The sequence below is a fragment of the Thalassophryne amazonica genome, chromosome 6 (assembly GCF_902500255.1).
Source record: "Thalassophryne amazonica chromosome 6, fThaAma1.1, whole genome shotgun sequence".
Classification (NCBI taxonomy): Eukaryota; Metazoa; Chordata; class Actinopteri; order Batrachoidiformes; family Batrachoididae; genus Thalassophryne; species Thalassophryne amazonica.
In genome coordinates, this window is record NC_047108.1 from 59941615 (window position 1) to 59967145 (window position 25531).

Genomic DNA, 25531 nt, shown 5'->3' on the forward strand with positions numbered 1-25531 from the left:
CATGACGGGGTCAGTCATGAACTGGGAGTAATAGACCTGAAGGTTGTTTTGACTGTTGTGATGTGATGCTTAGCGTGAAGACCAGGACACTCCAGGCAGATGCACAACAGCTGATAACTGCAACAGACGAACGAGATGTGCTGACCTCCGACGATAAGAGTAAAAGAAAGAAACTGTTTTTCCTTACAGCTGCGCTTATTGACGTATGTGTTTATGTTACGGGAAGAAACTTGTCTCGCGTTGTCCCCCCCCCCCTTAGGACAAGTTTTATGATGTAATGAGGGCATCTCTAATAAAAAGAGCGGGAGCACAGGCCAGACTTTAGTGTAGCCTTGGTGTACAGCCTGGCCGCACTCCGCGCGTGATTAATTTGACTTTCTGTCTCACTGGTGTTTCTTGACTCTGTTTGTCTTATCAAAGGTTTTAAGAATGTTTGGAGGAGAAAATACCCAACAGGTATGTCTACACTGAATCCTCAGGAAATGGCAAAGTGCAGTGACAGTCACTTTATTTAGCTCCACTTCACCTTGGACTTAAAGTTCTTAACTATAAGAAGCTAATGAGACCTTAATGCCTCTCTGCTGCTTCGTCCATGTGACTGACACTGTAGTCTGAAGTCCTTCACCAGCAATACTGGAGCTGTGCGCTCACTATATATTTACACACACACACAGCTTAACATTTTGCATTTACTCACATATTGAACTTGACATTATCACCTCTCTGAGTTCTCTCCATGCCTTGGACTGTTTATTTCCTTCACCCTGCTACATTCACTCCGGCCCTTATTTTGTCTAATTGGATTGCTCAGCCAATCAGGAAGAGGCACCTCCTAAATCAGGGCTTTACATAAGGCAAATTAAAAGATGGATCTCTGCTGGGCAAAGCTGTTCAACTGACTCAGCCCCTGTGAGGGTCCGATCTGATCATCTGATCCAAAGAGGTGAAGAAAACTCAAGCACCTCCCTCCCAATCGCCTTCTACTCTGAAATCTCCTTTCAGCACGATTAGTGCTACACTCAGATTCTCTGCAGCTGCATACAGATTACCGGCAAAATTTCTTTCCTTGAGGATCTTGAGGCCGAGGAGGAAGAAAGGATGGGTGCTGGAGCAAGCGCCGAGGACAAGAAGTCAAAGGAGCTGGAAAAACAGCTCCAGGAAGATGCCGATAAGGATTCCAAAACAGTCAAGTTACTGCTGCTGGGTAAGTGGCCTCAGGATCGGCTACAGGTTGCCCTTTTGACCTACTGCTGATACCCAAGGTGTCAACATTCACAAATTAGTAACTCAAAAGATTTGTGGGTTTACAGATGTACGTTTTCAACGCTGACCAAATGAACCTTGAAGAGAACGTTTACCTCTGTGCAAAGGACAACTGTTGCGTTTTTTGTTTTTTTTTTCATTTAATAAAAAAAATGCAGAGGGATTGTTTTTTAATCCCTTAAAATTGTCTCCATTGTGCTTGTGATGTGGGTAAGGTTTAAACCTTGCTCGTGTATAGTGCCTTGAAATGAAAAATAATAATAAAAAATAATAATAATCAAAGTTATGGAAGCCCATTTGTGCCACTTGAAAAAAAGGTTTTTTGATTAATTGCGAGATAGTATCTCATAATTCTGACTTATCCCACAATTCTGAGATACTATCTCGCAATTGCGAAATATTATCTTGCAATTCTGAGATACTTTACGTTACGAAATGCATTGCCCCCTACCCCACATGGTCATTCCATGGATTCGATCATTGAAAGCTATTTTCGGCGTGGTTTCACAGTGAGATTCCAACGCTATTACATGAGGCGCATGACATTGAAATAAGCCTCCAAACTTTACAAAGAACTTTGGCAAGGAACCATCTCTGGCGCAGGCGAAATAAAATGGATGTTGTCGAGGTGGCATGTTATGAATGGCAAATGTGCACCCCGTCTGCTTCTCAACTGTTACATTGCTGTGGCAGGAGCGTGGGAAGCAAAACGGAGACGGAGCGTGCTGCCACCGTGTTGATCAGATGGTATCTCAGAATTGCGAGATATTTACCTCACAATTGTGAGATAATATGTCAGGACTGGGAGTTAGTAACTCAGAATTGCGAGTTAGTATCTCGCAATTGCGAGATAGTATCTCAGAATTGTGAGATAAGTCAGAATTGTGAGATACTATCTTAGAATTGCGACATATTATCTCGCAATTATTCAAAAACCTTTTTTTTCAAGTGGCACAAACGGGCTTCCATACAAAGTAAATATTAAGGACAACAGAAAAAAAAAGATAAAATCACTCAGCATTTCCATTAACTGGCATGATAAGTTAAATCTATGCTCCAGGATGGGACTGGATTATTCATTTTAATAAACTGATTTTGTCACTCAGAAATTATGGAGTCAGTTGTCATTATCCCCCTAAATCCTGATTATGAGCAATCTGAGGTGGTATGAATTTTCTCTTTGATGAGGCAGATGTTAAACAGAAACACTATAAGTCAGTTTTACAGGCTGTATGGGTTATTTATGCATAAAATCAACAGTCTATTAGAAAAAGGGAAAGATTGTTCAACATAAAACTGAAAGATTGGAGGTGGATTCCAAGATCCACAGACACAATGAGACAAGAATTTTACACTAAACCTACAGTACAAAAACAGTTATGATCAGAAAATTTTCATACATTGTGGGCTGAGTGTTATGCCCCCCCCCAAAACTATTAAAACAAAAGTATATTAAAAAAATACACAAAAGCACTGGAATAAACATTTGAAATGTTAAAAAAATAAAATAAAAAAATAAGATTGACTTCTCAGTTGTGCTGGAAGGACACTGGTGCTTAAAAGATCACAACCCTCAGTCTAAACCAAAAATAGCAAACCGGCAACATGTCAATCCGATTAGTCAACTGGTTCAGACCAGATCCATGATCTCAGGCCTGAAGGCCCAACTAAACTCATTAAGACTTTTAATTTTTATTATAATTCCCTTTTTTTACCTGCTGCTTTCAATAATACAGTGCAAAAATTTAATTGTCAACATTAGCGTTAAGTTGGTGAGAAAAAAATTATGACTTTGCATAAGTATGGTAATAATGTGCAGATCAGTAATGTATAAACAGATTGTTCCATTAAAATCATTTCCCTGCATTTCTCCCTTCAGTGATATTGAAGGGATTTGTCAGACTGTACAACTCCTCGCTCGGGGGGGTAACAGGAAGACAGAGGACAGGACAGAGAGGAACAGTAGTAGCCAGTAAACCTGTATCGGGCAGAATGTCTGGTATTTACTTGTATATTTGTGCATTTATATTTGCAAATTGTTTTTTACTTTCATTTTTGATACTTTGTGTGCTTCTTACCCTGTTTGCTGCTATACAATACTGCTGGAATCTCAATTTCCCCGAGGGAGTCTTACCAAGGGATTAATAAAATTAATCTAATCTAATCTTAAATCTAATCTAATCTAAAAGATGTTAACAAATTTCAGTTTCAGGTGTGAGGAGGCTTTGCTTCTGCAGAGAAAAAAGCAAAAAAAGAAAAATTGAATGATTAAAAAAAATACAGAAGCCCCTTGTGGTGATTACGAGACATTGCAAGAGAAGACTCAAGGATCAAAACCATGTGACTCAAAACTAACAGCTGGTCATTAATGCTCAGTAATGAAAAATACTAATAACTGCACATTCCTTTCATCAGCACAATCACAAAACAACAACAACAAAAACAACTTAACAGAGATGCTGAACTGTAGCTCTTAAATCTACTTCATAGCTGCTATACTGATTGGTCAGAAGACACCAATGCAGAGAACCACAATGGAAGATAGGTCAAAGCAAGTTTATTGTCCCACAGAGGCACAGATACCAAAGGCACATGGGCGATCAGTAATCGCATGTACATAAGTGTTCACACCCTTTGTTCAATACTTGATGCACCTTTGGCAGCAATTACAGCCTAAAATCTTCTTGAATATGATGCCACAAGCTTGGTGCACCTGTCTTTGGTCAGTTTTGTTCATTCATCTTTCCAGCACCACTGAAGCTCCATCAGGTTGGATGGGGAGCGTCGGTGCATAGACATTTTCAGATCTCTCCATAGATGTCCAATGAGATTCAGGACTTGGCTCTGGCTGGGCCACTCAAGGACATCCACAGAGTTGTCCTGAAGCCACTCCTTTGATATCTGTGTGCTTAGGGTCATTGTCCTGCTGAAAGATGAACCGTTGCCTCAGTCTGAAGTCAAGAGCGCTCTGGAGCAGGTTTTCATCCATGATGTCTCTGTACATTGCTGCATTCAGCTTTCCCTCAATCCTGACTAGTCTCCCAGTTCCTGCTGCTGAAAAACGTCCACCACAGCATGATGCTGCCACCATGCTTCACTGTAGGGATGGTGCCTGGTTTCCTCTCACACCAAAGAGTTCAATCTTTGTCTCATCAGACCAGAGAATTTTTCTTATGGTCTGAGAGTCCTTCAGGTACCTTTTGGCAAACTCCAGGCGGGCTGCCATGTGCCTTTTACTAAGGAGTGGTTTCCGTCTGGTCACTCTACCATACAGGCTTTATTGGTGAATTGCTGCAGAGATGGGTGTCCTTCTGGAAGGTTCTCCTTTCTCCATAGAGGATTGCTGGAGCTCTGACAGAGTGACCATTGGGTTCTTGGTTACCTCCCTGACTAAGGCCCTTCTCCCCCGATCGCCCAGTTTAGATGGGTGGCCAGTTCTAGGAAGAGTCCTGGTGGCTCTGAACGTCTTCCATTTATGGATGATAGAGGCCACTGTGCTCATTGGGACCTTCAAAGCAGCAGAAATGTTTCTGTACCCTTCCCCAGATTTGTGCCTCGAGACAATCCTGTCTCAGAGGTCTACAGACAATTCCTTTGACTTCATGCTTGGTTTGTGCTCTGACATACACTGTCAACTGTAGGACAGGTGTGTTCCTTTCAAAATCATGTCCAATCAACTGAATTCACCGCAGGTGGACTCCAGTTAAGCTGTAGAAACATCTCAGGGATAATCAGTGGAAACAGGATGCACCTGAGCTCAATTTTGAGCATCATGTCAAAGGCTGTGAATACTTATGTACGTGTGATTTTTTTTCTAGTTTATTATTATTATTATTATTATTATTATTATTATTAATAAATTTGCAAAAATCTCAAACTTTTTTCATATCATCATTATGGGGTACTGTGTGCGGAATCGTGAGGAAATTAATTAATTTCATCCATTTTGGAATAAGACTGTAACATAACAAAATGTGGAAAAAGTGAAGCGCTGTGAATACTTTCCAAATGCGCTGTATAATACCAGAAACAGCACTGAACCAGAAGATGATACTCTCATTTTACCAGTCAATTTACGGTCCTATCCTCATCTATGGTCATGAACTGTGGATAAGGACTGAAAAAATAAAGTTGTGGATACAAGTAGTGGAAAGGATACCCTTTAATATAACATCTCAATCATCACTTTTACAGCCTTTTTTTTTAAAGGACACGTCAGGGGATGGACAAGAACATTTACAAGTCACTGATTATCTGTGGTTGTTCATTTAAATCAATCAATGAATAAAAAAGTATGGTAGTGTATGCTTCTTAAGAGCAGGTTCACTTTCAAAAAAACTTGAGAGGGAAGCTTTCAAAAGCCCACTGCTTACTCTGAAAGAGTCATAAGTTGCTGTGGATGTGATTGAAGAAACTGGGCACAAAGGGTAACATCTGTGTGTTGCTTTATCGGTTACTGTTTCAGAGGAGAGTAGCACAAACAAGGACTCATCCATCCATCCATCCATTTTCTTCCACTTTATCCGGAGTCGGGTCGCGGGGGCAGCAGCTCAAGCAAAGCCGCCCAGACCTCCCGATCCACACACACCTCCCCCAGCTCCTCCGGGGGAACCCCAAGGCATTCCCAAGCCAGCCGAGAGATGTAGTCCCTCCAGCGTGTCCTGGGTCTTCCCCGGGGCCTCCTCCCAGTGGGACGTGCCCGGAACACCTCTCCAGCGAGGCGTCCAGGGGGCATCCGGAAAAGATGCACGAGCCACCTCAACTGACTCCTTTCGACGTGGAGGAGCAGTGGCTTGACTCCGAGCTCCTCCCAAGTGACCAAGCTCCTCACCCTATCTCTAAGAGAGTGCCCAGCCACCCTGCGGAGGAAACTCATCTCGGCGGCTTGTACTTGCGATCTCGTTCTTTCGGTCATGAGCCAAATCTCATGACCATAGGTGAGGATCGGAACGTAGATCGATCGGTAAATCGAGAGCTTTGCCCCCCTACTCAGCTCTCTCTTCACCACGACGGTCCGATACAGCGAGTCCGATTCACTGCAGATGCTGCACCGATCCGTCTCGATCTCACGCTCCATCCGTCCCTCACTCGTGAACAAGACCCCGAGATACTTAAACTCCTCCACTTGAGGCAAGGACATTCCACCGACCTGAAGAGGGCAAAGCACCTTTTTCCGGTCGAGAACCATGGCCTCGGATTTGGAGGTGCTGATTTTCATCCCAGATGCTTCACACTCGGCTGCAAACCGCCCCATTGCACTCTGAAGGTCCTGATTTGACGAAGCCAACAGAACCACATCGTCCGCAAACAGCAGAGACGAGATTCTGTGGTTCCCAAACCAGACCCCCTCTACACCCTGGCTGCGCCTAGAAATTCTGTCCATAAAAATAATGAACAGAACCGGTGACAAAGGGCAGCCCTGGCGGAGGCCAACGTGCACTGGAAACAGGTTTGACTTACTACCAGCAATGCGAACCAAGCTCCTGCTGCGGTCGTACAGAGATCGGATAGCCCTTAGCAAAGGACCCCGGACCCCGTACTCCCGGAGCACTCCCCACAGGGTGCCCCGAGGAACACGGCCGAACACCTTCTCCAGATCCACAAAACACATGTGGACTGGTTGAGCGAACTCCCATGAACCCTCGAGCACCCGATGGAGCGTGTAGAGCTGGTCCAGTGTGCCGCAACCAGGACAAAAACCACACTGCTCCTCCTGAATCCGAGGTTCGACCATCGGTCGAATTCTCCTCTCCAGTACTCTGGAATAGACCTTACCGGAGAGGCTGAGGAGTGTGATCCCCCTATAGTTAGAACACACCCTCCGGTCCCCCTTCTTAAACAGAGGGACCACCACCCCGGTCTGCCAATCCAGAGGCACTGTCCCCGATCGCCACACGATGTTGCAGAGGCGTGTCAGCCAAGACAGCCCCACAACATCCAGAGACTTAAGGTACTCAGGACGGATTTCATCCACCCCAGGAGCCTTGCCACCGAGGAGCTTTCTAACCACCTCAGTGACTTCGGCCTGGGTAATGGATGAGTCCGCCTCTGAGTCCCCAGTCTCTGCTTCCTCTTCGGAAGACGTGACGATGGGATTGAGGAGATCCTCGAAGTACTCCTTCCACCGCCCGACAACATCCCCAGTCAGGGTCAACAGCTCCCCACCCGCACCGTAAACAGTGCTGGTGGAGAGCTGCTTCCGCCTCCTGAGGCGTCAGAACGGTTTGCCAGAATCTCTTCGAGGCCCACCAATAGTCCTCCTCCACAGCCTCCCCGAACTCCTCCCAGACCTGAATTTTTGCCTCTGCGACTGCACGGCCTGCGGCATGCTTGGCCTGCTGGTACCTGTCAGCTGCCTCTGGGGTCCCACCTACCAACAACGATAAGTAGGACTCCTTCTTCAGCTTGACGGCATCCCTTACTTCCGGTGTCCACCACCGGGTTCGGGGATTGCCGCCGCGACAGGCACCAGAGACCTTGTGACCACGGCTATGAGCAGCCGCATCGACAATGGAGGTGGAGAACATGGTCCACTCGGACTCCATGTCTCCAACATCCCCCGGGATCTGGGAGAAGCTCTCCCGGAGGTGGGAGTTGAAGACCTTGCTGACAGAGGGTTCCGCCAGTCGTTCCCAGCAGACCCTCATGATACGTTTGGGCCTGCCAGGTCTGACCGGCTTCCTACCCTCCCAGCGGATCCAACTCACCTCCAGGTGGTGATCAGTCGACAGCTCTGACCCTCTCTTCGCTCGAGTGTCTGAGACACGTGGCCGAAGGTCAGATGATATGACTACAAAGTCGATCATCGACCTCCGGCTCAGGGTGTCCTGGTGCCACGTGCACTTATGGACACACTTGTGCTCGAACATGGTGTTTGTGATGGACAAACTGTGACTAGCACAGAAGTCCAACAACTGAACACCACTCGGGTTCAGATCGGGGAGGCCGTGCTTCCCGATCACCCCCTCCAGGTCTCACTGTCGCCGTCCACGTGGGCGTTGAAATCCCCCAGGAGAACAATGGAGTCCCCAGTCGGAGCGCTATCTAGTACCCCTCCCAGGGACTCCAGGAAGGTCAGGTACTCTGCACTGCTGCCCGGCCCGTAGGCCGAGACAACGGTGAGAGACCTGTCCCCGACCCGAAGGCGTAGGGACGCGACCCTCTCGTTCACCGGAGTGAACTCCAACACTTGGCGACTGAGCTGGGGAGCAATAAGTAATGCGACCCTAGCTCTCCGCCTCTCCCCGTGGGTGACGCCAGAAAAATGAAGCGTCCAGCCCCTCTCCAGGAGTTGGGTACCAGAGCCCAAGCTGTGCGTGGAGGTGAGCCCGACTATCTCTAGTCGGTCTCTCTCAACCTCCCACACAAGCTCAGGCTCCTTCCCCCCTAGCGAGGTGACATTCCACGTCCCAACAGCCAGGGGCTGTGAGCATGGACTGGGCCGCCGGGCCACCCGCCCTCGACCGCCACCCAATCCTCTCTGCACCCGACCCCCATGGTCCCCTCTGCAGGTGGTGAACCCACAGGAGGGCGGGCCCACGTCACTCTTTTGGGCTGAGCCCGGCCGGGCCCCATGGGCTAAGGCCCGACCACCAGGCGCTCACGCACGAGTCCCAACCCCAGGCCAGGCTCCAGGGTGGGACCCTGGCTCCGCCATACCGGGCGACGTCTCGGTCCTTGATCTTTTACTGGTCATGGAGGTTCTGAACTGCCCTTAGTCTGACCCGTCACCTAGGACCTGTTTGCCTTGGGAGACCCTACAGGGAGCACAAAGCCCCCGACAACATAGCTCCTAGGATCATCTGGGTACGCAAACTCCCCCACCACAATAAGGTGGCAGCTAGAGGGGGAGAAAACAAGGACTCAAAAAAAAAAAAAAACCCTGAAAAATTGAAAACTGAAATTTCAGGTTGTCTTTTGAACAATATTGTTCTTTGTGTCACTAAATGATGAAGCAACAGACAGAAGTTGCCCTATGCCCAGTTTCTCCCGTCACATCCACAGGAGCTTGTAACTCTGACATGTCACTTTTTGTAAGCCTCCCTCACAATTGTGGTTCGTTTACACATGACTTGTCAACTCAGACATAATGCAGTTACTGAGAGGTGACAGTTTTGAATCACTTAATGTTTAATTGCTATTGCACAGGAAACTGGCCACTTTTGTTGTAGGCTGTACGTTTGTAACACAGAATTCATTCATAATCACAAGAACGCATCAACTTGCATGAAGACTGACAGAAACATATAACAGGCTGTCAGCAGACATGCTCAAAGTTGTGGATTACATTGATTAGACAGTCTAGATTTTTATAACAAGGTGTCAGTGATGTCTTTTTTTTTTTAAATACAACTGCTTCACCCTTTCAGTTGTATAAACCTGACGTCACTGATCTCAATGATCTCTGACTGGGAACCAAAGAATCGCATCAAAAACTATCTGCAGTCCAGGTCAAAAAAGCACTTATTGGATTAGTTGGTTATTTGATGAAGTGCGCCTTAAAAATTCCCATTCTGTGGCTGTTTCTGGATTATGGGTACCCTGTCAGTGCTTGACTTTGCCTTCTTTTCCAGGTGCTGGTGAGTCGGGGAAAAGCACCATTGTTAAACAAATGAAGTAAGTAAACCTAGTCTTATAGAGAGGCACTCACAAGTGTACATACCTTCACCAAAACAGTTTACCAAGTTAAAAAGTACATCTTAGTTTTGATTCTGCAGCTACACTCTCCTCCTAAAAGGCTGTTAGATAACATCTGTGCTAATTCCTTATTTTATGTTAGTTATCAAGTGTTTGCTTTAGTTTTCTGTTTAATAAAATCTAGAACCTGGTTTAAAGTTTCAACACGAGTTAAGTTTCACTTCCATCACACGTGCAAGTTACAGATACAGGGAGGGCTCCCCCTGTTTGCGAGAGCCAGTAACACTAGAATTGTGAGACTAAGCCACACCCACTGTAACGCCCCATTTTCTGGGTCCATTCAGGAGATGGATGCTGTCTGTGGGGACCCCGGCCCAGTTTCAACGTGACCTTCAATAAATACAGAATGAGGAATATATTGATGATGTGGTTCTTTGTAAGGGGCAGTAAATTACATAAAAAGCCTGGAGAAATTACAAGACCAACACATGTATTTGTCAGCACTTAACAGCCAGATACATTAAATACAATAAAATCACTAGAGCGTACTGAAGAAAGAGACAAAGATGCAATGGAGATGCAATACAAAGTTACAAACATAACAATGTGAGTTAAATGGATAACATGCAAAGAAGACATAAGGCAGGTCAAGAGACCTCATTCAATAATGATGTTAATCATAATAGTAATATATAAATATGGCAGCATGTAATAAATAATGATAGAACATATCTACATACATATAAATATGATATACAAATATGGTAAAGTATGAATATGGTAATAAATATGGTGTGTGTGTGTGTGTGTGTGTATGTATATATATATATATATATATATATATATATATATATATATATATATATATATATATATATATATATATATATATATATACACGAGGTCTGTTAGAAAAGTATCCGACCTTATTATTTTTTTCAAAAACCATATGGATTTGAATCACGTGTGATTGCGTCAGCCAAGCTTGAACCCTCGTGCGCATGCGTGAGTTTTTTCATGCCTGTCGGTTGCTTCATTCGCCTGTGAGCAGGATTTGAGTGAGGTGTGGTCCACCCCTCTCGTATATTTTTTATTGCGAATAAATGTCTGAACGATTTGGATCTTTGCTGCATCAATTTTTTTCCAGAAACTGTAAGAGACCTCCAGCTGGACGCCGTTCGAAAAATTAATATGGCTTTCAGGGACGATTTTATGGGGATTAAACAGATTAAGGAGTGTTACTGCCCCTTTAAGGACGGCCCACAACTGCTGAGAGCGCAGCGCGCTCCCAGCCCCCATCGACAGGCTGACACCCCGCACAAACAACCAGATCATTTCCAACGTGAAAGCTTTGTTGATAAGGGACCTCGTCTGACTTTCACAAAAAGGCAGAAGATGTGGACATCAGCACTTTTTCGGCACATTCCAGTGTTACAGGAGTTTTTGTCATGGAAAGAGGAGCGGAGGGACGCGCCACGGAGCCGTTCATTACGCGGGACAAAACCACCTCGGTGTTGGTCTCACAGGACGGCTTTTGGGTGGATTTCAGACGGCTATCAGTTGCTTTTCAATCAATCAATCAATTTTATTTATATAGCGCCAGATCACAACAAACAGTTGCCCCAAGGCGCTTTATATTGTAAGGAAAGGCCATACAATAATTACGTAAAAACCCCAACGGTCAAAACGACCCCCTGTGAGCAAGCACTTGGCGACAGTGGGAAGGAAAAACTCCCTTTTAACAGGAAGAAACCTCCAGCAGAACCAGGCTCAGGGAGGGGCAGTCTTCTGCTGGGACTGGTTGGGGCTGAGGGAGAGAATCAGGAAAAAGACATGCTGTGGAGGGGAGCAGAGATCAATCACTAATGATTAAATGCAGAGTGGTGCATACAGAGCAAAAAGAGAAAGAAACACTCAGTGCATCATGGGAACCCCCCAGCAGTCTAAGTCTATAGCAGCATAACTAAGGGATGGTTCAGGGTCACCTGATCCAGCCCTAACTATAAGCTTTAGCAAAAAGGAAAGTTTTAAGCCTAATCTTAAAAGTAGAGAGGGTGTCTGTCTCCCTGATCTGAATTGGGAGCTGGTTCCACAGGAGAGGAGCCTGAAAGCTGAAGGCTCTGCCTCCCATTCTACTCTTACAAACCCTAGGAACTACAAGTAAGCCTGCAGTCTGAGAGCGAAGCGCTCTATTGGGGTGATATGGTACTATGAGGTCCCTAAGATAAGATGGGACCTGATTATTCAAAACCTTGTAAGTAAGAAGAAGAATTTTAAATTCTATTCTGGAATTAACAGGGAGCCAATGAAGAGAAGCCAATATGGGTGAGATATGATCTCTCCTTCTAGTCCCCGTTAGTACTCTAGCTGCAGCATTTTGAATTAACTGAAGGCTTTTCAGGGAACTTTTAGGACAACCTGATAATAATGAATTACAATAGTCCAGCCTAGAGGAAATAAATGCATGAATTAGTTTTTCAGCATCACTCTGAGACAAGACCTTTCTAATTTTAGAGATATTGCGTAAATGCAAAAAAGCAGTCCTACATATTTGTTTAATATGCGCATTGAATGACATATCCTGATCAAAAATGACTCCAACACTCGCGATGCACGATGGAGCCGCTCCTCTTTCCATGACAAAAACTCCTGTAACAGTGGAATGTGCTGTTCATTTCTAAACTGGACGCTGTCTTGATCCGGTATGTCGTCTGACTAGCAGAGGAATTGTGAAAAGATGTGGACATCAGCATTTTTTCGGCACATTGAGACAGACGTGCGGAGGAGTTCCGCGCGTCGCGGTGGAGCTGCATGGCGCAAAGCAAGGCCGTGATGAAGCCTTCCAGGACATGTTGGGGCAGGTCCAGCTCATGCACAATCACAATCGGCTAATCTCACGACTGAAAAGCAACCGGAATCCATCTGAAATCCACCTTTAAGCTGTCCTGTGAGACCAACACCGAGGTGGTTTTGTCCCGCGTAATGAACGGCTCCGTGGCGTGTCCCTCCGCTTTTCTTTCCACGAAAAAAACTCCTGTTACAGTGGAATGTGCCGAAAAAGTGCTGATGTCCACGACTTCTGCCTTTTTGTGAAAGTCAGACGAGGTCCTGGATCAACAAAGCCTTCACGTTGGAAATGATCTGGTTGTTTCAGCGGGGTCTGAGCATGTCGATCGGCGCTGGGAGCGCGCCGCGCTCTCAGCAGTTGTAGGCCCTCCTTAAAGCGGCAGTAACACTCCTTAATCTGTATAATCCCCATAAAATCGTCCCTGAAAGCCATATTAATTTTCCGAACGGTGTCCACCTGGAGGTCTCTCACAGTTTCTGGAAAAAAATTGATGCAGCAAAGCTCCAAATTGTTCAGACATTTATTTGCAATAAAAATCCGACGAGAGGGGTGGACCACTGCTCACTCAAAGCCTGCTCACAGGCGAATGACGCAACCGACAGGCGTGAAAAAACTCACGCATGCGCACGAAGGTTCAAGCTTGGCTGATGCAATCACACGTGATTCAAATCCATATGGTTTTTGAAAAAAATAAAAAGGTCAGATACTTTTCTAACAGACCTCGTATGTATATAAATAGATATATATATATCTATAAATAATCAGGTCACATATCGTATAGGATGTAGTCAATATACGCAGGAATTCTGACATATTGGTGCACAGTAAAATCACCAGTGTTAAAATTAACACTGACAGTGAACATATGGTCCCACTCTGGCCAGAGTAGGACCATATGTATACTGGCAGTGTTATTTTAACACTGTCAGTGTTAGTTTTACACTGGTGATTTTACTGTGTGTGTAAAGTGCAAACTATGAATGCTAGCTTAAGACCAGTTTGGTGACCATAGGTTAACAGGGAGGTATAAGGAGAAGAGTCTAATAATAGTCATCTAACAGAGGCACGGGGCCTAACAGACAGATAAATTGTAGAGTCTGATGATATCAAGCACAAACAATTTCCTGTAACATTCCTTTAAACAACAGAGTTTTGTGCAAGAAATTTTGCCAGAATTCCATCCCTTATTACCTCCTCCAGGGAGGTGAGCTTAGTGCTTACAACAGGCCTGGTTTTGTTGATGAGTTTGGTCTTTCTGTTGGCATCTTTTCAAACCAACACAATATAGGAAAGAAAATGGTGCTTGCTACGACAGACTGATTAAACATCTGGAGCACGCTGTGGCAGATGTTGAAGGACCTGAGCCTCCTCAGGAAATAAAATCAGCTTAGACCTTCTTGTAGACAGCCTCTGTGTCAGGGGACAGCTCCAATTTATTGTCCAGTTGATACCTAAATAAACTTGACGATAAGCTGAAGTGGTAAACTCACGTTTAATTGTGATCCTCAAGCACATGCAGACAGGAGTAGCCAGGAATTGCACCCACAACTCTATGGTTGATTGGCAACCTGTTCTCCCACCTGAGCTCCATCCACTCTGTCAACAGCAGAATAATAATAAAAAAAAAATCCTTAAGTTTGCACATCTGCATTTTCAAATCCAGAAGTCTATACGGGCCAAAGCTCCTTGAACTGCTTCAAGTGAGGCTGTTCAAAATCTGCATCTGTGCTTGTCTTTGCGTAGTTAACACTGACTGACAGCTGGGCGTGGCTTTGAACACACCACACGTTGGTGCTCTGAGCAGGTATCAGCTCCATCTTGCACACAGTTATATCCAAAAACAACAGATGTTCTCCACCATTTTCGTGGTTTTATGTCATTTGACAGCTAAGGCTTGTTTAGTGACCACAAAAAACACACACACACCTGTTCACTGCAATAAAAATCCAACAGTCCTGGAACAATGCTCTGTCACTGACAGTGCCCATTTAGCTCCATGGCCTTTTAGGAGGCTGATGATGTTATGATTGATGTGTATATAAGTCAAACAATGCCTTATTTCTATTTGCACATTTTCAGATGTGTTTATCTAAAGTGCCTTAGTGTGCACATTTGAAATGGTGCGTCACATTCTCACTTATGCACACATGCATGCTTGCGTGCAAGGTCCTAACCTGTACACAGCTTAATATCAGGCTTAAGGACACTCAAAAACACTTTGTAGAAACACGTTTGAATATAATGCAACACAAGATTTGCACAAAGTGTCATTAAAAAGCCGCAACAAAACCATTCTTACGTTGAGAGTCATTGCAGTGCTGTTTGTCTTGGGGCGGTCTCCTAAGTCATGAGAAATTGGCCCCACGGACAACTTGGCCTGTGTTAGCAGTAACAGTAGGGTTAGCCCAGTTCACACCTGTGGCTAAGTTCACACAAGGCTGAATTCTCCTGCATCCCTCTCCTATTGTTGATTTTTGTAGCCAGTTGGGGCCAGAAAAGAAGTTTATCTGTAGTAAAAGTAGCGTTGTTGAACACGATAATTAATCGGAAAAATTTTTCAGAGGTTGGGTTAAATTATGAACCATAAATCGTGAATAATATGATTTAACTGGTGCACACTGGGTGTGCCCTTGTGTAAAATTAGGTGAAAGTGGACAAGCATGTAATGGTGTTAAGGGGACTTCCTGTTCTCTGAACAGAAGCCTCCTTCTGATCCACTGCAACATACAATCCATACATCCAAAAGCATGTTGTACATTTTGAGATGTTAACAGAAACATTTTAGCATTTTGTTGAAGTGTGGGGAAAAAAAAAAATAGAAGCAGTGATTTGTACCTGTGCAAAAACAATCACGCAATGGGCATATTTGGGTACTTGGGTGTATTTGCAACTCAGTCTCACAATTTTTTTTTCGTGCTCCATCGCAAAACAAGACAAATTTTCGTGACGGGGTTTTTTTTATTTTACTATTACTAACCCTACCCCTAACCATAACCTAACCCTGCTACTTCGTGCAGCCGTCATGCGATGTATTAGAAAACATTTGTGCTCCCGTTACAAAAATTTAGCACTTTTCATGACAGTATCACGAACCAATAGATTAATGTATAGTTTGTGATGCTGAATCACGGCATGCTGTGAGATATTGTAGTGTATTTGGTAATATTCGTTCACCCTTGTATGTAAGCAGATATAAAATAGAAGGTAACACATTGTTTTTTGTTTTAATTTGGGTCCAAGTACCCCAGTTTTAAAACTGGTCCAGAAATTGGGGCCAGCAATTGGAAACCATCCTTACCGTTGAGGTGCATCTATTTTTCTGGCTAATTTGTGTATTACCAGCCGATGAGGTTTCATGCGTTACACATTGAAAAGCTCTTTTTCCCAAAATCCAGGATTCTGCATCAAGGTGGTTACACCAAAGAGGAGCAGATGGAGTTTAAATCAATCATCTACGGTAACATCCTGCAGTCTGCTCTGGCTATCATCAGAGGCATGGAGATGCTTGGCATCGACTTTGGCTCACCGTCTGCACAGGTCTCATACCACACCTAATAACACAGTTCTCAAACTGATTCCAGACATGACCAAAGGGGTGCAGATTTTCTTTGCACCCACCCACATTTCACTGATTAACTGATTCCATCTGCTTAAAGTGATGTTACTCAGTGAAATCAGCTGGTGGAGTGGGTGGTTGCAAAGAAAACCTGCACCCTCTTGGCCCTTTCTGGAATCAGTTTGAGACTCTGCCTAATCATGTTTGCTTAACATTTATATCACATCCTGCTATTCAGCTCAATTCTTACTTTCTCCTATAGGAGGATGCACAAAAGCTGCAGAATTTGTCCGACTCCATCGAGGAAGGCACATTGCCCTCTGAGCTGGCCGAAGTCATCAAGAAACTGTGGAAAGACTCTGGTGTGCAGAATGGATTCGAGAGGGCCGCTGAGTACCAACTTAATGACTCCGCTGGCTAGTGAGTGCACGGCCAGAATGCACAGTAAAACTGAACAAAGGCAACGCGTTGAAGTCTGACTGTCGTGCTGTTCATTCCAAACTCCACAGCTACCTCAACGAAATGGATAGAATCTGCAAGTCGGACTACTGCCCCACTGAGCAGGATGTGCTGCGGTCTCGAGTCAAAACCACCGGCATCATTGAAGAGCAGTTTGCCTGCAAAGAGCTGCACTTCAGGTGAAGGAATCAAAAATAGTAGCCTTCAGCAACAAGTCCGTTAGCACAGGTTGGACCAGTTAGGCTTTCGACTGACTTTTTGGTCTGTCTCTGTTTTGCACAGGATGTTTGACGTGGGCGGTCAGAGGTCGGAGAGGAAGAAGTGGATCCACTGTTTTGAGGGTGTAACGTGCATCATCTTCTGTGGAGCTCTCAGTGCGTATGACATGGTACTTGTAGAAGATGACGAAGTGGTGAGTTGGGACCTCATTGTTCTATTGTAAAGCATTTAAAGAAAAAGGTGTCAGGCAGTGACCCTTGCTGATCCGCTCTGAATCTTTCAGAACCGCATGCACGAATCCCTCCACCTATTCAACAGTATCTGCAACCACAGGTTCTTCGCACTGACCTCCATTGTGCTTTTCCTCAACAAGAAGGATCTTTTCGAAGACAAGATCAAGAAAGTCCATCTGAGCATCTGCTTCCCAGACTATGACGGCAAGTCCACCTGACGCCAACACTTATGTCACACATGTTACACATCTGTCATGATGTCTAACATTTGTGTGAGAGTCACATCCAACAACCGTGAGAACATTAACTGGTCTAACATACACACATATATCCCCCCCCCCCCCCCCCCCCCCAAAAAGACCCAAAACAAAAACATTTTGCAACAAATTGTGGGAAAAGATCAGAAAGTTATGTTAAAAGGGTCATATTGTGCAACATGAGTTTTACTCCACTCAGTTGTTATATACGTATATAGTAAATATGGTTGGAGTTTCATGTGAAAACATCCTCAAAAGTCACGCAGTTTGGAGACAGTGTACGTAGACAGTAACTTTCACTTCATGGAGTCCATATCTCTGTTCCTGCTTTCCCACTGAGCTTGTCTGAGGTCTGTCTGACACACACACACGAGGTGGGGTATGAAGAGCAGCTTCTTTCCATTTAAAGTGACAGTTAGCTCTACCTATGGCAGAGGTAAACATGTCCCATCAAGGGACAAGAAGGTGCAGGTTTTTATTGCAAACAATCATCTCAGCAGGTGATTTCACTGATAAACATAACTTTCAGCTTCACTTTTATACAACCTTTATTCCCTGCAATTAGTAAAGCAAGCACAGGATGAATGGCAGTAGAGGAGGATTTGCTTTCACCAAACCATCAAATCTAGCAAATTGTAGCTAAATGCTCAGGTCTTTTTAAGAAAATCTTCCTCTGTACCACTTCATCATGATGCTGTGTAACTGGGGACACAAAATGCAAAACATGCACTATGCGCAATTTCTTCAATCACAGCCACAGAAGCCTGTAACTTCTTCCGGGTTGTCTGGGTGTCTTGGTGGCTTTCCTCACTCTTCTCCTTCTTGCACAGTCACTCAGTTTTTGGGAAATGAGTGACTGTGCAAGAATTGTTGTGAATAAATAATTGTTGTAAATAAAGTTCAAGACACATTCAGCGACTTGGAAATGTTCATGTATCCATCCCCTGACTAGTCTGAGGGAAACTGGCAATAAAACTGATTATTTAAACGTATTCTACCAAACTGTTCCATTATGTATGTAACCCATCACCTTGGCGTTCATATTTTTAATTAATTCATATCAAGTTGTAGAGATTTACTTTACGTTTGAGTTTAAGGAAGAAAATTTTAGAATTTTTTTATGTTGAGAAGCCTGATTTACTTTTTGTATCTGAAATGGAATAAACAAATTAAAATGTGTGAAATATGAAGGGGCCCAATACATTTGGAGCACACTGTAATAGACAGCAAAGAGTGGTAAACCATATGTCTGCTATGACTTCCCATGAACACCAAATTCTTTTGGGTGAACTACAGTATCCTATAGTTTTATCAGAATGACAATTCAGTCCATTTATCAACTGGTTATTTTTGTAGTTTGTTGTTTGTTCAATGCTAAGTAAACAGGTTTTTTTAATTCTACAACTAATTAAAGATAATTCTTTTCCCCAATACAACACAATTACAACCCCTGGCAATAATTATGGAATCACCGGCCTCGGAGGATGTTCATTCAGTTGTTTAATTTTGTAGAAAAAAAGCAGATCACAGACATGACACAAAACTAAAGTAATTTCAAATAGCAACTTTTTGGCTTTAAGAAACACTATAAGAAATCAAGAAAAAAAGATTGTGGCAGTCAGTAACGGTTACTTTTTTAGACCAAGCAGAGGAAAAAAATATGGACTCACTCAATTCTAAGGAATAAATTATGGAATCATCCTGTAAATTTTCATTCCCAAAACTAACACCTGCATCAAATCACATCTGCTTGTTAGTCTGCATCTAAAAAGGAGTGATCACACGTTGGAGAGCTATTGCACCAAGTGGACTGACATGAATCATGGCTCCAACACGACAGATGTCAATTGAAACAAAGCAGAGGATTATCAAACTCTTAAAAGAGGGTAAATCATCACACAATGTTGCAAAAGATATTGGTTGTTCACAGTCAGCTGTGTCTAAACTCTGGACCAAATACAAACAACATGGGAAGGTTGTTAAAGGCAAACATACTGGTAGACCAAGGAAGACATCAAAGCGTCAAGACAGAAAACTTAAAGCAATATGTCTCAAAAATTGAAAATGCACAACAAAACAAATGAGGAACGAATGGGAGGAAACTGGAGTCAACGTCTGTGACCGAACTGTAAGAAACCGCCTAAAGGAAATGGGATGTACATACAGAAAAGCTAAATGAAAGCCATCATTAACACCTAAACAGAAAAAAACAAGGTTACAATGGGCTAAGGAAAAGCAATCGTGGACTGTGGATGACTGGATGAAAGTCATATTCAGTGATGAATCTCGAATCTGCATTGGGCAAGCTGATGATGCTGGAACTTTTGTTTGGTGCCGTTCCAATGAGATTTATAAAGATGACTGCCTGAAGAGAACATGTAAATTTCCACAGTCATTGATGATATGGGGCTGCATGTCAAGTAAAAGCACTGGGGAGATGGCTGTCATTACATCATCAATAAATGCACAAGTTTACGTTGATATTTTGGACACTTTTCTGATGTTTGGGGATGATGAAATCATTTTTCAAGATGATAATGCATCTTGCCATAGAGCAAAAACTGTGAAAACATTCCTTGCAAAAAGACACATAGGGTCAATGTCATGACATAGGGTCAGTGTCAACGAGCAGATGTGATTTGATGCAGGTGTTAGTTTTGGGGATGGAAATTTACAGGGTGATTCCATAATTTATTCCTCAGAATTGAGTGAGTCCATATTTTTTTCCTCTGCTTTGTCTAAAAAAGTAACCGTTACTGACTGTCACAATCTTTTTTCTTGATTTCTTATAGTGTTTCTTAAAGCCAGAAAGTTTCCATTTGAAATGACTTTAGTTTTGTGTCATGTCTGTGATCTGCTTTTTTTCTACAAAATTAAACAACAGAATGAACATCCTCCGAGGCCAATGATTCCATAACTTTTGCCAGGGGTTGTATATGTGATATCACATTGTCTAATTTTTGAAATTACTGGCAATATTTAAAAAATTCAAATTTGGTTTTTAATTTGCAAATAAATAATTAAGTAAAAAGCACATTTATACAGAAACAATATTGGATGTTCAGACATCTGCATACCACTGTGTATGTGGAAAAAAAAGTGTCTAAAATTCCATATTATTCCTTTGACTAAATTAGTGTTCATTATACGCACAGTGTCAATGTTGAACAAGCAGAAGTGCTGATGTGAGCCTAAAAAACAAACAAACAAAAAAAACCAACAAAAATAAACAAACAAATGCCCCTTCATATCAAACTGTTCTCATCTTCACATTTGGTTTCTTGTAGGTCCCAACACGTATGACGATGCCAGTGCTTACATTAAGACACAGTTTTTGGACCTGAACATGAAGAAGGGTGTGAAGGAAATCTACTCTCACATGACTTGTGCCACAGACACGAGGAATGTCGAAATAGTGTTCAATGCTGTGACGGACATCATCATCAAAGAAAACCTCAAAGATTGTGGTCTTTTTTAAGCAGCTCCTGAGTCAACAGAGGTGCGTAGTGATGACACTCTCCAGGACTTAGTTAATGTGAAGTAATAAGATCCAGATGTGACCAGAGACCCCTAGAAACTCAATTTAAACCTCATTCACCAACTCATATCAGGCCGCTGCACGTTACCAAGCAACATGACGAAAAAAACTCAAACCACACAGACAGGTTTGGACTCTGGAGATCTGCTGAAAATGATAAATACATATTTAGCTTGTTTGTGATTAAATGACAACTCAATTACTGCTTCTCAAAGCCAGATGTGAACGTAGATCCTCCAACTAACCCTAAAGCCATGAAAGTTCCAAATTATCACGACTTTAGAATTTCATGCAGAAGTGAAACAGATTTCAATGTTTCTGAATAAAAATTTTTTTCTTTGCTTTGCAGAACTTTCTTTCCTATTTTAACCCCTCACATACTGGCATGAACTGAGAAGTGCACTGACACTGCAGAGGTTCCTCATTTGGTTGTGTTCATGCTGTCCTTTCCACACCAAGCCTCCCAGTTCTGCTGTGAGCAAATCACCAACTCAACAGCACATTACTGCAATGCAGGGCACATCCAGCAGAGGTGAAACCACTAGGAAGTCACCATGGTGTTAAGGACAAACAGGTTTTGTAAAGTAGAGAATTTGTCTCACAGCAGAAGCTGCTGTATAAAGTTCAAACAGTTGCCCACGTGGTCCCCGCTGCTTGCTTTTGACTATTATGACTTTTAGTTGCAATTAAAAACACACACTGTCAAACAAATGCAGAGATGAAACTTTTATGAGGAATGGCAGATTTATGTGTGCAGAGCAAACAGTCATTTATAACAGACATTGTTATTTTGTCAGGGTACTGCAATGAATATCTGAATATCCATCGACTATCCAACCTCCAACTAATGTCACCGCCGTTGTCAGGGCGTGTTTAACTACCGTGCATCCGGAAAGCATTCACAGCACTTCACTTTCTTCACATTTTGTTAGGTTACAGTCTTATTCCAAAATGGAGTAAATTAATTTTATCCCTCAAGATACTCACAAAACTCCATAATAACAACACGTAAAAAGATTTTTTTTTAACTTTTGCAAATTTATTACAAATAAAAAAACAAAGAAATCACGCGTACATAAGTATTCACACCATTTGCTCAGTACTTTGTTGATGCACCTTTGGCAGCAGTTACAGCCTGAAGTCTTCTTCAATATGATGCCACAAGCTTGGTGCACCTATCTTTGGGCAGTTTTGCCAATTCCTCTTTGCAGCACCTCTCAAGCTCCATCAGGTTAGACAGAGTGCCTCAGTGCCAGGGATGCTGAAGAGGGGACAATATGGAGAAGGATTCTAGGGGCCCATGATTGACAGGGGCCCTGAATACAATGATAATACTGACAAAATAATAGCCCAGTAAGATTTGTTTTCATGGGGCCCAGAATCCCTGGCGGTGCCCCTGCTTGGTGCAAAGCCATTTTCTGATCTCTCCAGAGATGTTCAGTCCACTCCTTTGATATCTTGGCTTTGTGTTTAGGGTCATTGTACTGCTGAAAGATGAACTGTCACCCCAGTCTGATGTCAAGAGTACTCTGGAACAGGTTTTCATCCAGGATGTCTCTGTACATTGCGGCATTCATCTTTCCCTCATTCCTGACTAGTCTCCAAGTTCCTGCCACTGACAAATATCCCCACAGCATGATGCTGCCACCACCATGCTTCACTGTAGGGATGGTGCCTGGTTTCCTTCAAGCATGACGCCTGGCATTCACAACAAAGTGTTCAAATTTTGGCTCATCACACCAGAGAATTTTGTTTCTCATTGTATCCTTCAGGTGCCTTTTGGCAAACTCCAGGTGGGCTGCCATGTGCCTTTTACTAAGGAGTGACTTACGTCTGGCCACTCATACAGGCCTGATTGATGGATTGAAGCAGAGACGTTTGTCCTTCTGCAAATTTCTCTTCTCTCCACAGAGGAATGCTGGAGCTCTGACAGAGTGACCATTGGGTTCTTGGTCACCTCCCTGACTAAGGCACTTCTCCCCCAGTTGCTCAGTTTAGATGGGTGGCCAACTCTAGGAAGAGTCCTGGTGGCTCTGACCTTTTTCCAGTTACAGATGATGGAGGCCACTGTGCTCATTGGGACCTTCAAAGCAGCAGAAATGTTTTTGTACCCTCGTCCAGATTTGTGCCTCGAGACAATCCTGTCTCTGAGGTCTACAGACAATTCCTTTGACTTCATATTTGATTTGTGCTCTGACATGCACTATCATCTTTGGAACCTTATATGTAGACAGGTGTGTGCCTTTACAAATCATGTCCAATCAACTGAATTTAGCCCAGGTGGACTTCAATTAAGCTGTAGAAATATCTCAAGGATGATCAATGGAAACAGGATGCACCTGAGCTCAATTTTGAACTTCATGGCAAAGGCTGTGAATATTTATGTACTGTGATTTCTAATTTTTTGTTGTTGTTGTTTGTTTTTTTAATAAATTTGCAAAAATCTCATAAAATTTTTTGTCATATTGTCATTATGGGGTATTGTGTGTAGAATTTTGTGGGGGAAAAATAATTTCATCCATTTTGGCATAAGGATGTAACATAACAAAATGTGGAAAAAGAGCTATAAATTCTTTCTGGATGCAATGTACTGAAGGACTGTATCAAAAGACAAGCCATGAATAAGAAAATACTAAGTGTGGTAAGCGACTGGATATTGGACACAGTCACTAGAAGCTCCAAAAGCATGGCCTTCAGCAATAAATACAGGTCTTCAAGGCTGATCAATGCAATTTTTGCCACATACCCATCCTTAGCTTATTCAATTAGATGACTGACATCATCAGAGAGGATTGTGCACTTTGGTTGCAGATTTTCTAATGTTTGGCTGCTGTAAACAATTCCTTTCATTCTGCCATTTTCCATCCAACATGGTGGTATACCTGTCTGGGGTGTGGTTAGATGACGTAAGCACATACCGTCTATTGAAGGATTGTATCAAAACACAAGCCACAAATTTAAAAATACTTAGTGTAGTAGGCATTAGCATATGCAGTCACGCTAATGGAAGCGATTATTGCCAACCATGAGGATATGATTTTCATCAATCATGGCTAAAGGTTAGCAGTTGATGCTAGCCATACAGTAGTGTTCAGAATAATAGTAGTGCTATGTGACTAAAAAGATTAATCCAGGTTTTGAGTATATTTCTTATTGTTACATCGGAAACAAGGTACCAGTAGATTCAGTAGATTCTCACAAATCCAACAAGACCAAGCATTCATGATATGCACACTCTTAAGGCTATGAAATTGGGCTATTAGTAAAAAAAAAAAGTAGAAAAGGGGGTGTTCACAATAATAGTAGTGTGGCATTCAGTCAGTGAGTTCGTCAATTTTGTGGAACAAACAGGTGTGAATCAGGTGTCCCCTATTTAAGGATGAAGCCAGCACCTGTTGAACATGCTTTTCTCTTTGAAAGCCTGATGAAAATGGGACGTTCAAGACATTGTTCAGAAGAACAGTGTAGTTTGATTAAAAAGTTGATTGGAGAGGGGAAAACTTATACGCAGGTGCAAAAAAATTATAGGCTGTTCATCTACAATGATCTCCAATGCTTTAAAATGGACAAAAAAAAAAACAGAGACGTGTGGAAGAAAACGGAAAACAACCATCAAAATGGATAGAAGAATAACCAGAATGGCAAAGGCTCACCCACTGATCAGCTCCAGGATGATCAAAGACAGTCTGGAGTTACCTGTAAGTGCTGTGACAGTTAGAAGACGCCTGTGTGAAGCTAATTTATTTGCAAGAATCCCCCACAAAGTCCCTCTGTTAAATAAAAGACGTGCAGAAGAGGTTACAATTTGCCAAAGAACACATCAACTGGCCTAAAGAGAAATGGAGGAATATTTTGTGGCCTGATGAGAGTAAAATTGTTCTTTTTGGGTCCAAGGGCCGCAGACAGTTTGTGAGAGGACCCCCAAACTCTGAATTCAAGCCACAGTTCACAGTGAAGACAGTGAAGCATGGTGGTGCAAGCATCATGATATGGGCATGTTTCTTCTACTATGGTGTTGGGCCTATATATCGCATACCAGGTATCATGGATCAGTTTGGATATGTCACAATACTTGAAGAGGACATGCCCTTGAAATGGGTGTTTCAACAAGACAATGACCCCAAGCACACTAGTAAATGGGCAAAATTTTGGTTCCAAACCAACAAAATTAATGCCTCACAGATGTGAAGAAATCATGAAAAACTGTGGTTATACAACTAAATACTAGTTTAGTGATTCAGAGGATTGCTAAAAAAGCAGTTTGAACATAATAGTTTTGAGTTTGTAGCGTCAACAGCAGATGCTACTATTATTGTGAACACCCCCTTTTCTACTTTTTTTTTTTTTACTAATAGCCCAATTTCATAGCCTTAAGAGTGTGCATATCATGAATGCTTGGTCTTGTTGGATTTGTGAGAATCTACTGGTACCTTGTTTCCCATGTAACAATAAGAAATATACTCAAAACCTGGATTAATCTTTTTAGTCACATAGCACTACTATTATTCTGAACACTACTGT

At 43.0% G+C, this 25531-nt stretch overlaps 1 protein-coding gene across 1 annotated transcript; it reads left to right on the forward strand.

Moving 5' to 3' along the window:
* The first annotated feature begins 1036 nt into the window (after window positions 1-1036).
* On the forward strand, window positions 1037-21883 carry gnat2 (guanine nucleotide binding protein (G protein), alpha transducing activity polypeptide 2). Its single transcript, XM_034172239.1, has 9 exons — window positions 1037-1204; window positions 9837-9879; window positions 16144-16285; window positions 16567-16724; window positions 16814-16942; window positions 17046-17175; window positions 17266-17419; window positions 20760-20971; window positions 21360-21883. The coding sequence occupies exons 1-8, from the start codon at window positions 1099-1101 to the stop codon at window positions 20948-20950; spliced, it is 1053 nt and encodes a 350-aa protein (XP_034028130.1). The 5' UTR covers window positions 1037-1098; the 3' UTR covers window positions 20951-20971; window positions 21360-21883.
* Window positions 21884-25531: the final 3648 nt, after the last annotated feature.

What these genes read in the sequence shown, in the direction of transcription:
- gnat2 (XM_034172239.1), top strand. Translation starts at nt 1,099, where the DNA reads ATGGGTGCTGGAGCAAGCGCCGAGGACAAGAAGTCAAAGGAGCTGGAA. An exon ending in CTTAATGACTCCGCTGGCTA is followed by an intron (nt 16,725 to 16,813) that starts GTGAGTGCACGG and finishes CAAACTCCACAG; the next exon opens with CTACCTCAACGAAATGGATA. An exon ending in CTGCTTCCCAGACTATGACG is followed by an intron (nt 17,420 to 20,759) that starts GCAAGTCCACCT and finishes GGTTTCTTGTAG; the next exon opens with GTCCCAACACGTATGACGAT.